The 17524-nt window shown below is 38.8% G+C and overlaps 1 protein-coding gene across 3 annotated transcripts in view; it reads left to right on the top strand.

The window, feature by feature from the left end:
* Window positions 1–17524, top strand: part of SENP6 (SUMO specific peptidase 6) — a 611027-nt gene that overhangs the window by 206549 nt on the left and 386954 nt on the right. For 2 of the 3 annotated variants that reach the window (XM_053710452.1, XM_053710455.1), the window contains 2 exons: window positions 963–1021; window positions 13392–13537. In XM_053710452.1, the coding sequence (XP_053566427.1) occupies window positions 963–1021; window positions 13392–13537 (205 nt within the window). The remainder of the gene's footprint in view (window positions 1–962; window positions 1022–13391; window positions 13538–17524) is intronic. The other variant, XM_053710454.1, reaches the window with a different exon arrangement.

Raw genomic sequence — 17524 nt, forward strand, 5'->3', positions numbered from 1 at the left:
CATTACAAAAAAAGGAAATGGAAAAAACGTTTTCCCCCCCAAACGTTGACTCGCATCTATCCTTCAAAGATATCAAATATACCATCTTGGTTTATTTACCTCTGATACATGAAGCTCTACTAGAAGGACTCTTTGTACCTTAAAGTAAAGTTGCTTTATAGCTGTCTAAGTCATGTTCCTGGTGACCATTACTTATGCAAGAGTTTCAGAATTTAAAGCACTTTCAGGGGAAGAATCATACTTTGTACCCCATGAAGACAGTCATTTTAGAAACAGTTCAAGAGTTTTTACCGAAGGCTTCAAAGTAAAATACAGTGTTAAGGCATAATTTGCTTTATGCAAATTGAGTGTGCTAAGGGTTAAGGCATAATTTGCTTTATGCAAATTGAGTAAGCTAAGGGTTAGATGACAGAGTTGACCAGAACAAATGCTGGATGGCTGCATTTATCCATGGGCCTTAGATTGAGCAATCCTGTTCTAAATAACACATTTAAAAATTAGCTTTAGAAAGGAGGCAAGAAGAAGATAAATGTTTACCTTTAAAAAATTGGGAAGTTATATGGGGTTTGTAATATACCAAACTAATTAACCTGTGTTTGGAGATGATAGTGGGCATTTTAGTAAGAAAAAGAGATTTTTAAAATGTATAATTTCAAAATCAAACCATACTTTGAATCTAGGTCTGTGTCTTACATTTTCTTCTTTTTTCGTATTTTATGCAGTCTGGAAAGGAGGGAAAGGTAAGTTATTGAATATAAAAGTTTTTTTGTTGTTTTTTTTTTTTTACTTTTTTTTTTTTAGGATAACATCCCATGCAGTAATACATTTGAGTCATTTAATACTGTGTTTTTTTAGGCAGAAATAACAGCATATGCATTGTTTATCTATGATTTGTTTATATACATCTATATATATATATATATATATATATATATATATATTTTTATTTTTTTTCTTTGAAGGAAAGAATATCCGCCCCATGTTCAGAAAATAGAAATTGGTTCTAGCAGAATACCATTGGGTGAGTTTTTTTCTTTCTATTTGTATTGTAATCTGTAGAGTGAAATCCAGGAATGTGTTTTATTTCGCATTTTAAATAGCGTTTTTTGCACATATGCTACTGAAGCAATTTTATAATTTTATAACTTCATTCATATTGCAGTTGTATGCTGTTGATTTCCCAAGCAATGAGCAATTAACCCTATTTTTGTACGAGATTTTTTATGTCAGCTTGCTATGGTGGAATAAAACGTATTTGTATGTGCTCTAAAGCAGGTTTTGTGGCCACTTTTTATTTTATTTTCCTGCTGAGCACTTGTTTCTTTCATGTAATTAGCAAGAGTCCATGAGCTAGTGACGTATGGGATATACATTCCTACCAGGAGGGGCAAAGTTTCCCAAACCTTAAAATGCCTATAAATACACCCCTCACCACACCCACAATTCAGTTTTACAAACTTTGCCTCCCATGGAGATGGTGAAGTAAGTTTGTGCTAGATTCTTCGTTGATATGTGCTTCGCAGCAGGCTGGAGCCCGGTTTTCCTCTCAGTGTGCAGTGAATGTCAGAGGGATGTGAAGAGAGTATTGCCTATTTGAATTCAATGATCTCCTTCTACGGGGTCTATTTCATAGGTTCTCTGTTATCGTCGTAGAGATTCATCTCTTACCTCCCTTTTCAGATTGACAATATACTCTTATATATACCATTACCTCTACTGATTCTCGTTTCAGTACTGGTTTGGCTTTCTACTACATGTAGATGAGTGTCCTGGGGTAAGTAAGTCTTATTTTTGTGACACTCTAAGCTATGGTTGGGCACTTTATATAAAAGTTCTAAATATATGTGTTTAAACATTTATTTGCCTTGATTCAGGATGTTCAACATTCCTTATTTCAGACAGTCAGTTTCATTATTTGGGATAATGCATTTGAATAATCAATTTTTTCTTACCTTAAAATTTGACTTTTTCTCCTGGGGGCTGAAAATGCTTCATTTTATTGCGTCATTCTTGGCGCAGATTTTTTTGGCGCAAAAATTTTCTTTGTCATTTCCGGCGTCATACTTGTCGCCGGAAGTTGCGTCATTTTTTTTACTTTTTGCGCCAAAAATGTCGGCGTTACCGGATGTGGCGTCATTTTTTGGCGCTTAAAGCATTTAGGCGCCAAATAATGTGGGCGTCCTTTTTGGCGCTAAAAAATATGGGCGTCATTATTGTCTCCACATTATTTTAGTCTCATTGTTTATTTGCTTCTGGTTGCTAGAAGCTTGTTCATTGGCATTTTTTTCCCATTCCTGAAACTGTCTTTTAAGGAATTTGATCAATTTTGCTTTATATGTTGTTTTTTTCTATTACATATTGCAAGATGTCTCAGATTGACCCTGAATCAGAAGATACTTCTGGAAAATTGCTGCCTGATGCTGGATCTACCAAAGTTAAGTGTATTTGTTGTAAACTTGTGGTATCTGTTCCTCCGGCTGTTGTTTGTAATGAATGTCATGACAAACTTGTTAATGCAGATAATATTTCCTTTAGTAATGTTCCATTACCTGTTGCTGTTCCATCAACATCTAATATTCAGGGTGTTCCTGTTAACATAAGAGATTTTGTTTCTAAATCTATTAAGAAGGCTATGTCTGTTATTCCTCCTTCTAGTAAACTTAAAAAGTCTTTTAAAACTTCTCATTTTTCAGATGAATTTTTAAATGAACATCATTATTCTGATTCTGATAATGATTCCTCTGGTTCAGAGGATTCTGTTTCAGAGGTTGATACTGATAAATCTTCATATTTATTTAAAATGGAATTTATTCGTTCTTTGCTTAAAGAAGTCTTAATTGCATTAGAAATAGAGGAATCTGGTCCTCTTGATACTAAATCTAAACGTTTGAATACGGTTTTTAAACCCCCTGTAGTTATTCCAGTGGTTTTTCCCGTCCCTGATGCTATTTCTGAAGTAATTTCCAGGGAATGGAATAATTTGGGTAATTCATTTACTCCTTCTAAACGGTTTAAGCAATTATATCCTGTGCCATCTGACAGATTAGAGTTTTGGGACAAAATCCCTAAGGTTGATGGGGCTATCTCTACTCTTGCTAAACGTACTACTATTCCTACGGCAGATAGTACTTCCTTTAAGGATCCTTTAGATAGGAAAATTGAATCCTTTCTAAGAAAAGCTTACTTATGTTCAGGTAATCTTCTTAGACCTGCTATATCTTTAGCGGATGTTGCTGCAGCTTCAACTTTCTGGTTGGAAGCTTTAGCGCAACAAGTAACAGATCATAATTCCCATAGCATTGTTAATCTTCTTCAACATGCTAATAATTTTATTTGTGATGCCATCTTTGATATCATTAGGGTTGATGTTAGGTATATGTCTTTAGCTATTTTAGCTAGAAGAGCTTTATGGCTTAAAACTTGGAATGCTAATATGTCTTCTAAGTCAACTTTGCTTTCCCTTTCTTTCCAGGGTAATAAATTGTTTGGTTCACAGTTGGATTCTATTATTTCAACTGTTACTGGGGGGAAAGGAACTTTTTTACCACAGGATAAAAAATCTAAAGGTAAATTTAGGTCTGCTAATCGTTTTCGTTCCTTTCGTCACAATAAGGAACAAAAACCTGATCCTTCCCCTACAGGAGCGGTATCAGTTTGGAAACCATCTCCAGTCTGGAATAAATCCAAGGCTTTCAGAAAGCAAAAGCCAGCTCCCAAGTCCACATGAAGGTGCGGCCCTCATTCCAGCCCAGCTGGTAGGGGGCAGATTACGATTTTTCAAAGAAATTTGGATCAATTCGATTCACAATCTTTGGATCCAGAACATTGTTTCACAAGGGTACAGAATAGGCTTCAAGATAAGGCCTCCTGCAAGAAGATTTTTTTCTTTCCCGTGTCCCAATAAATCCAGTGAAGGCTCAAGCATTTCTGAAATGTGTTTCAGATCTAGAGTTGGCTGGAGTAATTATGTCAGTTCCAGTTCTGGAACAGGGGCTGGGGTTTTACTCAAATCTCTTCATTGTTCCAAAGAAGGAGAATTCCTTCAGGCCAGTTCTGGATTTAAAAATATTGAATCGTTATGTAAGGATACCAACATTCAAAATGGTAACTATAAGGACTATTCTGCCTTTTGTTCAGCAAGGGCATTATATGTCCACAATAGATTTACAAGATGCATATCTGCATATTCCGATTCAGCCAGATCACTATCAGTTTCTGAGATTCTCTTTCCTAGACAAGCATTACCAGTTTGTGGCTCTGCCGTTTGGCCTAGCAACAGCTCCAAGGATTTTTACAAAGGTTCTCGGTGCCCTTATATCTGTAATCAGAACAGGGTATTGTGGTATTTCCTTATTTGGACGATATCTTGGTACTTGCTCAATCTTCACATTTAGCAGAATCTCATACGAATCGACTTGTATCGTTTCTTCGAGAACATGGTTGGAGGATCAATTTACCAAAGAGTTCGTTGATTCCTCAGACAAGGGTAACCTTTTTAGGTTTCCAGATAGATTCAGTGTCCATGACTCTGTCTTTGACGGACAAGAGACGTCTGAAATTGGTTTCAGCTTGTCGAAACCTTCAGTCTCAATCATTCCCTTCGGTAGCCTTATGACTGCTGCATCGGACGCGATCCCCTTTGCTCGTTTTCACATGCGACCTCTTCAGCTCTGTATGCTGAACCAGTGGTGCAGGGATTATACAAAGATATCTCAATTAATATCTTTAAAACCGATTGTACGACGCTCTCTGACGTGGTGGACAAATCACAATCGTTTAGTTCAGGGGGCTTCTTTTGTTCTTCCGACCTGGACTGTGATCTCAACAGATGCAAGTCTGACAGGTTGGGGAGCTGTTTGGGGGTCTCTGACAGCACAAGGGGTTTGGGAATCTCAGGAGGCGAGATTACCAATCAACATTTTGGAACTCCGTGCAATTTTCAGAGCTCTTCAGTCGTGGCCTCTTCTAAAGAGAGAGTCGTTCATTTGTTTTCAGACGGACAATGTCACAACCGTGGCATATGTCAATCATCAAGGAGGGACTCACAGTCCTCTGGCTATGAAAGAAGTATCTTGAATACTGGTATGGGCGGAATCCAGCTCCTGTCTAATTTCTGCAGTTCATATCCCAGGTATAGACAATTGGGAAGCGGATTATCTCAGTCGCCAAACGTTACATCCGGGCGAATTGTCTCTTCACCCAGAGGTATTTCTTCAGATTGTTCAAATGTGGGGACTTCCAGAAATAGATCTGCTGGCTTCTCATCTAAACAAGATGTTTCCCAGGTATCTGTCCAGATCCAGGGATCCTCAGGCGGAAGCAGTGGATGCATTGTCACTTCCTTGGAAGTATCATCCTGCCTATATCTTTCCGCCTCTAGTTCTTCTTCCAAGAGTGATTTCCAATATTCTAAAGGAGCGTTCGTTTGTTCTGCTGGTGGCTCCAGCATGGCCTCACAGGTTTTGGTATGCATATGTTGTCCGGATGGCTACTTGCCAACCGTGGACTCTTCCGTTAAGACCAGACCTTCTATCGCAAGGTCCTTTTTTTCCATCAGGATCTCAAATCCTTAAATTTGAAGGTATGGAGATTGAACGCTTGATTCTCAGTCACAGAGGTTTCTCTGACTCCGTAATTAATACTATGTTACAGGCTCGTAAATCTGTATCTAGGAAGATATATTATCGAGTCTGGAAGACTTACATTTCTTGGTGTTCTTCTCATCATTTTTCTTGGCATTCTTTTAGAATTCCTAGAATTTTACAGTTTCTTCAGGATGGTTTGGATAAAGGTTTGTCTGCAAGTTCCTTGAAAGGACAAATCTCTGCTCTTTCTGTTCTTTTTCACAGAAAGATTGCTAGTCTTCCTGATATTCATTGTTTCTCCAACATTGGTGTGTCCGGTCCACGGCGTCATCCTTACTTGTGGGAATTTCTCTTCCCCAACAGGAAATGGCAAAGAGTCCCAGCAAAGCTGGCCATATAGTCCCTCCTAGGCTCCGCCCACCCCATTCTCTTTGCCGTTGTACAGGCAACATCTCCACGGAGATGGTTAAGAGTTTTTGGTGTTTAAATGTAGTTTTTTATTCTTCTATCAAGTGTTTGTTATTTTAAAATAGTGCTGGTATGTACTATTTACTCTGAAACAGAAAAGGATGAAGATTTCTGTTTGTGAGAGGAAGATGATTTTAGCAGACAGTTACTAAAATCGATTGCTGTTTCCACATAGGACTGTTGAGATGAAGTAACTTCAGTTGGGGGAAACAGTTAGCAGACTTTTCTGCTTAAGGTATGACTAGCCATATTTCTAACAAGACTGTGTAATGCTGGAAGGCTGTCATTTCCCCTCATGGGGACCGGTAAGCCATTTTCTTAGTCTCAAACAGAATAAAGGGCTTAATATGGGCTATAAAACTGGTAGACACTTTTATGGGCTAAATCGATTGCTTTATTTGGACATTTTATACATGTTTATGCTGATAATTCACATTTATAAACTTGGGGAACGTTTTTTAACGGCAGGCACTATGTTAGACACTTTTTCCAGTCAGGGAGGACCTTCCCAGTTGTAGGCTGAGCCTCATTTTCGCGCCATTACTGCGCAGTTGTTTTTGAGAGCAAGACATGCAGATGCATGTGTGAGGATCTGAAAGTAGCTGGAAAAGTTTCTAGAAGGCGTCATTTGGTATCGTATTCTCCTCTGGGCTTCGTTGTGTCACAGCAAAGGCTGTAGCTGGGACTGTATAGGGGTTACATTTGTAAACGGCTCCGGTTCCGTTATTTTAAGGGTTAAAGCTCTGAAAATTGGTGTGCAATACTCTTAATGCTTTAAGACACTGTGGTGAAATCTTGGTAATTTTTGAACAATTCCTTCATACTTTTTCACATATTCAGTAATAAAGTGTTTCTGTTTAAAATTTAAAGAGACAGTAACGGTTTTGTTTTAAAACGGTTTTTGTGCTTTATTGACAAGTTTAAGCCTGTTTAACATGTCTGTGCCTTCCGATAAGCTATGTTCTATATGTATGAAAGCCAATGTGTCTCCCCATTTAAATTTGTGTGATAATTGTGCCATAGCATCCAAACAAAGTAAGGACAGTACTGCCACAGATAATGAAATTGCCCAAGATGATTCCTCAGATGAGGGGAGTAGACATGATACTACATCATCTCCTACTGTGTCTACACCAGTTTTGCCCACGCAGGAGGCCCCTAGTACATCTAGCGCGCCAATGCTTATTACCATGCAACAATTGACGGCTGTAATGGATAACTCCATAGCAAATATTTTATCCAAAATGCCTGCATATCAGAGAAAGCGCGATTGCTCTTGTTTTAAACACTGAAGAGCAGGAGGGCGCTGATGATAATTGTTCTGTCATACCCTCACACCAATCTGAAGTGGCCATGAGGGAGGTTTTGTCAGATGGGGAAATTTCAGATTCAGGAAAAATTTCTCAACAAGCTGAACCTGATGTTGTGACATTTAAATTTAAATTAGAACATCTCCGCGCACTGCTTAAGGAGGTGTTATCTACTCTGGATGATTGTGACAATTTGGTCATTCCAGAGAAATTATGCAAGATGGACAAGTTTCTAGAGGTTCCGGTGCACCCCGACGCTTTTCCTATACCCAAGCGGGTGGCGGACATAGTGAATAAGGAGTGGGAGAAGCCCGGCATACCTTTTGTTCCCCCCCCTATATTTAAGAAATTATTTCCTATGGTCGACCCCAGAAAGGACTTATGGCAGACAGTCCCTAAGGTCGAGGGGGCAGTTTCTACTCTAAACAAACGCACTACTATTCCTATCGAGGATAGCTGTGCTTTCAAAGATCCTATGGATAAAAAATTGGAAGGTTTGCTTAAAAAGATTTTTGTACAGCAAGGTTATCTTCTATAACCCATTTCGTGCATTGTTCCTGTCACTACAGCAGCGTGGTTCTGGTTCGAGGAACTAGAAAAGTCGCTCAGTAGAGAGACTCCATATGAGGAGGTTATGGACAGAGTTCACGCACTTAAGTTGGCTAACTCTTTTATTTTAGATGCCGCTTTGCAATTAGCTAGATTAGCGGCGAAAAATTCAGGGTTTGCAATTGTGGCGCGCAGAGCGCTTTGGCTAAAGTCTTGGTCAGCGGATGTATCATCCAAGACAAAATTGCTTAACATCCCTTTCAATGGTAAAACTCTATTTGGACCAGAATTGAAAGAGATTATCTCAGACATCACTGGGGGAAAGGGCCACACCCTTCCACAAGATAGGCCTTTCAAGGCCAAGAATAAGTCTAATTTTCGTTCCTTTCGCAATTTCAGGAACGGACCGGCCTCTAATTCTGCATCCTCTAAGCAAGAGGGTAATGCCTCACAGCCCAAACCAGCCTGGAAACCTATGCAAGGCTGGAACAAGGGTAAGCAGGCCAAGAAGCCTGCTGCTGCTAACAAAACAGCATGAAGGAGTAGCCCCCGATCCGGGACCGGTGCTAGTAGGGGGCAGACTCGCTCTCTTTGCTCAGGCTTGGGCAAGAGATGTTCAGGATCCCTGGGCACTAGAAATAGTTTCTCAGGGTTATCTTCTGGAATTCAGGGAACTACCCCCAAGGGGAAGGTTCCACATGTCTCACTTATCCTTAAACCAAATAAAGAGACAGGCGTTCTTACATTGTGTAGAAGACCTGTTAAAGATGGGAGTGATACACTCAGTTCCAATAAAGGAACAAGGAATGGGATTTTATTCAAATCTGTTTGTAGTTCCCAAAAAAGAGGGAACCTTCAGACCAATTTTGGATTTGAAGATCCTAAACAAATTTCTCAGAGTACCATCGTTCAAGATGGAAACCATTCGAACGATTCTACCCACTATCCAGGAAGGTCAATTTATGACTACCGTGGATCTAAAGGATGCGTACCTACATATTCCTATCCACAAAGAACATCATCAGTTCCTAAGGTTCGCCTTTCTGGACAAACATTACCAGTTTGTGGCCCTCCCATTCGGGTTAGCCACTGCTCCAAGGATTTTCACAAAGGTACTCGGGTCCCTTCTAGCGGTTCTAAGACCGAGGGGCATTGCAGTAGTACCATACTTGGACGACATTCTAATACAAGCATCGTCCCTGTCGAAAGCAAAGGCTCATACAGACATCGTTCTGGCCTTTCTCAGATCACACGGATGGAAGGTGAACATAGAAAAAAGTTCTCTGTCTCCGTCAACAAGAGTTCCCTTCTTGGGAACAATAATAGATTCTTTAGAAATGAGGATTTTTCTGACAGAGGTCAGAAAGTCAAAACTTCTAAGCACTTGTCAAGTTCTTCATTCTGTTCCACGTCCTCCCATAGCGCAGTGCATGGAAGTAGTAGGGTTGATGGTTGCAGCAATGGACATTGTTCCTTTTGCACAAATTCATCTAAGACCATTACAACTGTGCATGCTGAAACAGTGGAATGGGGATTATACAGACTTGTCTCCAGTGATTCAAGTAGATCAGAAGACCAGAGACTCACTCCGTTGGTGGCTAACCCAGGATCACTTATCCCAAGGAATGAGCTTCCGCAGACCAGAGTGGGTCATTGTCACGACCGACGCCAGTCTAGTGGGCTGGGGCGCGGTCTGGGAATCCCTGAAAACTCAGGGACTATGGTCTCGGGAAGAGTCTCTTCTCCCGATAAACATTCTGGAACTAAGAGCGATCTTCAATGCTCTCAGGGCTTGGCCTCAGCTAGCAAAGGCCAGATTTATAAGATTCCAATCAGACAACATGACGACCGTTGCGTATATCAATCATCAGGGGGGAACAAGGAGTTCCCTGGCGATGAAAGAAGTGACCAAAATAATACAATGGGCGGAGGATCACTCCTGCCACCTATCTGCAATCCACATCCCAGGTGTGGAAAACTGGGAAGCGGATTATCTGAGTCGTCAGACATTCCATCCCGGGGAGTGGGAACTCCACCCGGAGATTTTTGCCCAACTAACTCAATTATGGGGCATTCCAGATCTGATGGCGTCTCGTCAGAACTTCAAGGTTCCTTGCTACGAGTCCAGATCCAGGGATCCCAAGGCGACTCTAGTAGATGCACTAGTAGCACCTTGGACCTTCAACCTAGCTTATGTATTTCCACCGTTTCCTCTCATTCCCAGGCTGGTAGCCAGGATCAAACAGGAGAGGGCCTCGGTGATCTTGATAGCTCCTGCGTGGCCACGCAGAACTTGGTATGCAGACCTGGTGAATATGTCATCGATTCCACCATGGAAGCTACCTTTGAGACAGGACCTTCTTGTTCAGGGTCCATTCGAACATCCAAATCTGGTCTCCCTCCAGCTGACGGCTTGGAGATTGAACGCTTGATTCTATCAAAGCGTGGGTTTTCAGATTCTGTGATAGATACTCTGGTTCAGGCCAGAAAACCGGTAACTAGAAAGATTTACCATAAGATATGGAAAAGATATATCTGTTGGTGTGAATCCAAAGGATTCCCATGGAATAAGATAAAAATTCCTAAGATTCTCTCCTTTCTACAAGAAGGTTTGGAGAAAGGATTATCTGCAAGTTCTCTAAAAGGACAGATCTCTGCTTTATCTGTCTTACTACGCAAAAGACTGGCAGCTGTGCCAGATGTTCATGCATTTGTTCAGGCTCTGGTTAGGATCAAGCCTGTTTACAGACCTTTGACTCCTCCCTGAAGTCTAAATCTAGTTCTTTCAGTTCTTCAAGGGGTTCCGTTTGAACCTTTACATTCCATAGATATTAAGTTACTATCTTGGAAATTTTTGTTTTTGGTTGCTATTTCTTCTGCTAGAAGAGTTTCAGAGTTATCTGCTTTGCAGTGTTCTCCGCCTTATCTGGTGTTCCATGCAGATAAGGTGGTTTTGCGTACTAAGCCTGGTTTTCTTCCAAAGGTGGTTTCTAACAAGAATATTAACCAGGAGATAGTTGTACCTTCTTTATGTCCGAATCCAGTTTCAAAGAAGGAACGTTTGTTACACAATTTGGACGTAGTCCGTGCTCTAAAATTCTATTTAGAGGCTACAAAGGATTTCAGACAAACATCTTCTTTGTTTGTTGTTTATTCTGGTAAAAGGAGAGGTCAAAAAGCGACTTCTACCTCTCTTTCCTTTTGGCTTAAAAACATCATCCGATTGGCTTACGAGACTGCCGGACGGCAGCCTCCTGAAAGAATCACAGCTCACTCCACTAGGGCTGTGGCTTCCACATGGGCCTTCAAGAACGAGGCTTCTGTTGACCAGATATGTAAGGCAGCGACTTGGTCTTCACTACACACTTTTGCCAAATTTTACAAATTTGATACTTTTGCTTCTTCGGAGGCTATTTTTGGGGGAGAGGTTTTGCAAGCCGTGGTGCCTTCCGTTTAGGTAACCTGATTTGCTCCCTCCCTTCATCCGTGTCCTAAAGCTTTGGTATTGGTTCCCACAAGTAAGGATGACGCCGTGGACCGGACACACCAATGTTGGAGAAAACAGAATTTATGCTTCTCCTATATTTTTCCTCCTGTCCGTTGGTCGAATGACTGGGGTGGGCGGAGCCTAGGAGGGACTATATGGCCAGCTTTGCTGGGACTCTTTGCCATTTCCTGTTGGGGAAGAGATATTCCCACAAGTAAGGATGACGCCGTGGACCGGACACACCGTTGGAGAAAGTAATTTATCAGGTAAGCATAAATTCTTTTTTTGTACAGGCTTTGGTTCATATAAAACCTGTTATTAAGTCAATTTCTCCTCCTTGGAGTTTGAATTTGGTTCTGGGGGCTCTTCAAGCTCCTCAGTTTGAACCTATGCATTCGCTGGATATTAAATTACTTTCTTGGAAAGTTTTGTTTCTTTTGTCCATCTCTTCTGCTAGAAGAGTTTCTGAATTATCTGCTCTTTCTTGTGAGTCTCCTTTTCTGATTTTTCATCAGGATAAGGCGGTGTTGCTAACTTCATTTAAAATTTTTCCTAAGGTTGTGAATTCTAACAACATTAGTAGAGAAATTGTGGTTCCTTTATTGTGTCCTAATCCTAAGAATTCTAAGGAAAGATCGTTGCATTCTTTGGATGTAGTTAGAGCTTTGAAATATTATGTTGAAGCTACTAAAGATTTCCGAAATACTTCTAGTCTATTTGTTATCTTTTCTGGTTCTAGGAAAGGTCAGAAGGCTTCTGCCATTTCCTTGGCATCTTGGTTAAAGTCTTTGATTCATCATGCTTATGTTGAGTCGGGTAGAACTCCGCCTCAAAGGATTATAGCTCATTCGACTAGGTCAGTCTCTACTTCCTGGGCATTTAAGAATGAAGCTTCGGTTGATCAGATTTGCAAAGCAGCAACTTGGTCTTCTTTGCATACTTTTACTAAATTCTACCATTTTGATGTGTTTTCTTCTTCTGAAGCAGTTTTTGGTAGAACAGTACTTCAGGCAGCTGTTTCAGTTTGATTCTTCTGCTTATAATTTCAGTTTTTTTCATTATAAGATTTAAACTTTGTTTTGTGTATGGATTATTTTTCAGCGGAATTGTCTGTCTTTATTTTATCCCTCCCTCTCTAGTGACTCTTGCGTGGAAGATCCACATCTTGGGCATTCATTATCCCATATGTCACTAGCTCATGGACTCTTGCTAATTACATGAAAGAAAACATAATTTATGTAAGAACTTACCTTATAAATTCATTTCTTTCATATTAGAAAGAGTCCATGAGGCCCACCCTTTTTTGTGGTGGTTATGATTTTTTTGTATAAAGCACAATTATTCCAATTCCTTATTTTTTATGCTTTCGCACTTTTTTCTTATCACCCCACTTCTTGGCTATTGGTTAAACTGATTTGTGGGTGTTTTGAGGGGTGTATTTATAGGCATTTTGAGGTTTGGGAAACTTTGCCCCTCCTGGTAGGAATGTATATCCCATTCGTCACTAGCTCATGGACTCTTGCTAATATGAAAGAAATGAATTTATCAGGTAAGTTCTTACATAAATTATGTTTTTTTTCTCTCTAAATTAATATTCAATTTTTTTTTAGGTAAGCAGATGGCATTTTGGCTCGCTGTATGGCGCAATGTTGTAAACGGGTTATTGGAGAAACCCAACCAACTAGTATTGCACTTTCTTCAATTTGCCATCAGCTTTTTAAATTCATTTTTATTTATTGTTTTGTTTGAAGAAAAATACCAAAATAATCAATTAAATAAATTGGAGGACCACATTATAGGCCCTTTGCCTTAGGTTGGACAAGCCTGCTATACAATTTAAATTGCAAGTAAAACATTTATGATTTCTCAAGGCTTATTAACACTTCTAATACATGGTTTCTTTAATTGTGATTGTCTATTTCCATTATTGTATTGTGCTTGGTAAAAAAATATATAAGCAGAAATGTTTTTCTTACATTTTTCTTTTACTAGAAAACATGCAGGAGACAAATGAAGAATCTGATCTGGAATCAGAACCGGAAATAAGGAGAAAGGTACAACAGAAACGGAGGAGCAATTTGTTTGAATCTGATTTACCCCCATCTACAGCTGCTGAAATAAATGTACCCCACAGAGAGGTTTGTGAGAGAATTCATATCAGGTTTTGTTGAATTGTGAATTTCTTTTACAAATGGTCTTTCTTGCTACATCAACGGGATCCTCTTTCATTTGCAAACAGCTGTACATAAATTGTTACTATTTGTTCATAAAAGTATGTTCTCTCAACTATCTCCAAGCCAGAAGAAATGAAAATTGTATCACATATATATGAATTAAGTTTAGTAATTTTATTTTTATACAAAAGTTTCTTAGTAACTCTGTTTAAAACCCCCAAAGGGGTTGAACATAGTTAAAGGGACACTAAAGTCAACATTACACTTTCATGATTTAGATAGAACATGCAATTTTAAGAGGCTTTCCAATTTTGCTTCCATTATCAAATTATGCACACTCTTTTTATATGCACACTTTCTGAGGCCCCAGCTCCTACTGAACATGTGCAAGAGTTCACAGTAGATATATATATGTGTGTGTGATTTTATCTTGTCTTTTTATTATGTATTTGTTGATTTTGCAATTCCTTTAGAGTTGCACTCCCTTGCCACATTGCTTTGTGGCTGCTTGACGACCATTCAGGAGTGGCATATGAATGTAGAAACAAATCACTAGCACAGTCGTGTGCCTGGTTTTCAAATGTAATCACTTTGTGGTTAGAGCATTTATTACAGCATTACCATGTTCCTTTAAAAAGTAAAAATTAAACTTTAATGATTCAGATAGAGCATGCAATTTTAAATAACTTTCCAATGTACTTGCATTATCACATTTCCTTTGTTCTCTTAATATCTTTTGTTGAAAAACATTTACAAATGCTTATCAACAGCAATGCTGTAACTGATTGGTGGCTACACACATTTGTCTCTTGCTATTGGCTTGCCAGATGTTTTCTGCTGGCTCTCAGCAGTGCATTGATTCTCCTTCAACAAAAGATTCCAAGAGAATTAATCAAATTTTATTAAAAAAAAAAGTAATTTTGGAAAATTGTTGAAAATTGTATGCTGAATCATGATTTTTTTTGTTTTTGAGTTTCATGTCCCTTTAAGAATCGAGGCATAGTCCAATATTTGGTTCTTCTAGAGAAATTCTGATTTGAATAAACAAGTAAAGCTAAAATGGAAGCCCATTAAAATAAACAAGTTGTAAGCATTTTTTCTAGTTTGTAATAGACTGGTTGTATGGGGGTATCTCAATGCGTGTTCAAGGAATATTAAAGTCAAATATACATACACACATTTACATTGCCTATGTCTACAAAGTGCTTTTACCTATAGTGACATTTTGTGCTGATTCTACTGTTTGAGTAAGAAGACTCGAAAGCTGATCAGAACTTCTGCTTTTATTTCACAGGTGTCCGTGGTTACTAAAGATCAGTCACACGGATGCACTCATATATTTAAAATTCACACACGATGTTCGTTTTTTTGCCACTTACTCTCACTCATTACAGTCAGTGACAGACAAAATACATTGAAAATTAATATTACAAATGCTGCTCCTTCAAGAACATTATGTACTACAGGTGCATGGACTTTTTTGAGTCTGAGCGCTCTATGTTCAGTCTGCCTCCAATAAAAATGTTTAGAATATTATCTGAATGTGAGAAGTAAAGCATCCCTTACATACCCTCTTATATAGAAGAACACATTTCTCATGAGATTCCTATCACTAAAGATCCTGTTGCATTTAATTTGTCCCTCCTTACTCCTATATTATCTGGCTTTCTGTATTTCTAAAACCAGTTTCCTTTTCCACAACTATACTAACTAGTATGAATTTGCATCTAAGCAATGACCTGAGTTCCATGCTTTTTCTGCCTTATTGTAAGCATCAGACTGAAAGGTGAGAAGCTGAATATGTATTTTAGGTAAATTGACCCAATTCTATCCTCTTCTTTTTTTTCACTAACTGAATATATGGGTTATCCTCCTTAAGTTGATGTTACACTTTTACATTTAGTGAAACACATTCTTTTTTCTGTGATAGTGAAATGGAGAAGAGAACCTTCCTGCACAAGGGTTTAATAGATTATCCCTGCTGGCTATGAGTTGTAGAGTTTTTGTCTGCTACCCCATTTGTAGGCAAGCAGTCATAGGCTATGGTAGATGCAGCAACAATCATTTACCTTGGCTTTTCTAACCTAGCTAGCAGTTTGATGACTGCTAATATATCCAGAAGGGCATTTTTGCTAAGACATTGGATGGATACTGTCTCCAAAATAAGTCTTTGCATCTTGCCACTCAAAGCCAAAACGCCATTTTGAAATTGACTAGTTCAAGTTAATTTTCTCAATCCTTTAGATTCAGAATGTGGTTTCAGTCCTCAAGATTTTCAAGAGACAGATATTCATCATTTTTAAAAAATCAGATGCATTTGAGAAACCAATGTAGAACCAGGCCCCAAGCCTTCACCCAAGCTAAGATGAACTGAGATTATGCCTGCCCAGGACTCTCAAGTTGTGGTTTCCAGAATTCTGGGAGACTTAGATTTCAAGTATTTGGATCCTGGATGTAATCAGAAAAGACTGCCTTTGCATAAAACAATCTTTATGTCCTATCTGCAATTCCAAATATGTGCAGAAAGGGATTATTTTATAGATTTTCTAAATTTTAGCCATTCAGAGGATGCTACATCAGCAACATAAAACCAGGTTCTTCTGCTGTTTATTTATTTTTTCCCACTAGCTTAGTTTCATGGTGATTTATGTGTAGCTTAGCATCAGTAGAAATTCAATTTTGAACTTTTAATATGTCACATGCTTGTTTAATACCTGAGTAGTGTTATCCATTGAGAAACATGTAAAGTCCTCAAAGATGCTTATGTACATATTTGGATTGCCACTGTTCTCTGATAATCAGACATATCATAGGGGCAATCTTTTTGAGTGAGTTTGCTTGCCCTTTGTTCTTTCTGCTGCACCAACATATTTGTAAAAGGTTTAGTGACACTTGCTGCAGATCTCAGAAAAGATTGCATCCAGGTGTATCACTATTTAGATAACAATCAGATTTTTCCTCATTCAGAGGAATGTACATATTAACATTGATATTGGTTTCCCCTCACCAGGTACAGTTGGCTAGTCATACTGGAAAAAAAGTTTATTTACACCCATCTAGACCTCTTACAGTTTGGGAGTAGTTCAGAGCCATCTTAAAGGGACATTAAACCCAAAAAAATCTTTCATGATTCAGACAGAGAATACAATGTTAAACAACATTCCAATTTACTTCTATTATCTAATTTGCTTCATTCTTTAGATATCCTTTGTTGAAGAAATAGCAATGCACATGGGTGAGCCAATCACATGAGGCATATATCTGTAGCCACCAATCGGCAGCTACTGAGTCTATCTAGATATGCCTTTCAGCAAAGAATATCAAGAGAATGAAGCAAATTGGATAATAGAGGTGAATTAGAAAGTTGTTTAAAAATGGTATTCTCTGTCTGAATAATGAGAGAGAGAAAAACCCCCCCAAAAAAACAATGCTTGTTAATTTGGTCACCTCTCTTGCAAATGTAGACTTCGGAAGGAATTTTAATGAGGTATGCTTGACTACAGATACCAGTTTTTTTTAGCACTGGGAGATACTTAAAGGGACAGTCAAGTCCCAAAAAAACTTTCATGTTTCAAATAGGGCATATAAATTTAAACAACTTTCCAATTTACTTTTATCACCAATTTTGCTTTGTTCTTTTGGTATTCTTAGTTGAAAGCTAGACCTAGGAAGGCTCATATGATAATTTCTAAGCCCTTGAAGGCCGCCTCTAATCACATGCTTTGTATTTGCTTTTCACAGCAGGGGAGAGCTAGTTCAGGTAAACCCTATAGATAACATTGTGAGCATGCCCGTAGATTGTGGCAGACACTGCACTAATTGGCTAAAATGAAAGTCAATAGATAATAAATAAAATGTCATGTGATCAGGGGGCTGTCAGAAGATGCTTAGATACAAGTTAATCACAGAGGTAAAAAGTGTATTATTATAACTGTGTTGGTTATGCAAAAC

The sequence above is a fragment of the Bombina bombina genome, chromosome 4, assembly GCF_027579735.1.
Source record: "Bombina bombina isolate aBomBom1 chromosome 4, aBomBom1.pri, whole genome shotgun sequence".
NCBI lineage: Eukaryota > Metazoa > Chordata > Amphibia > Anura > Bombinatoridae > Bombina > Bombina bombina.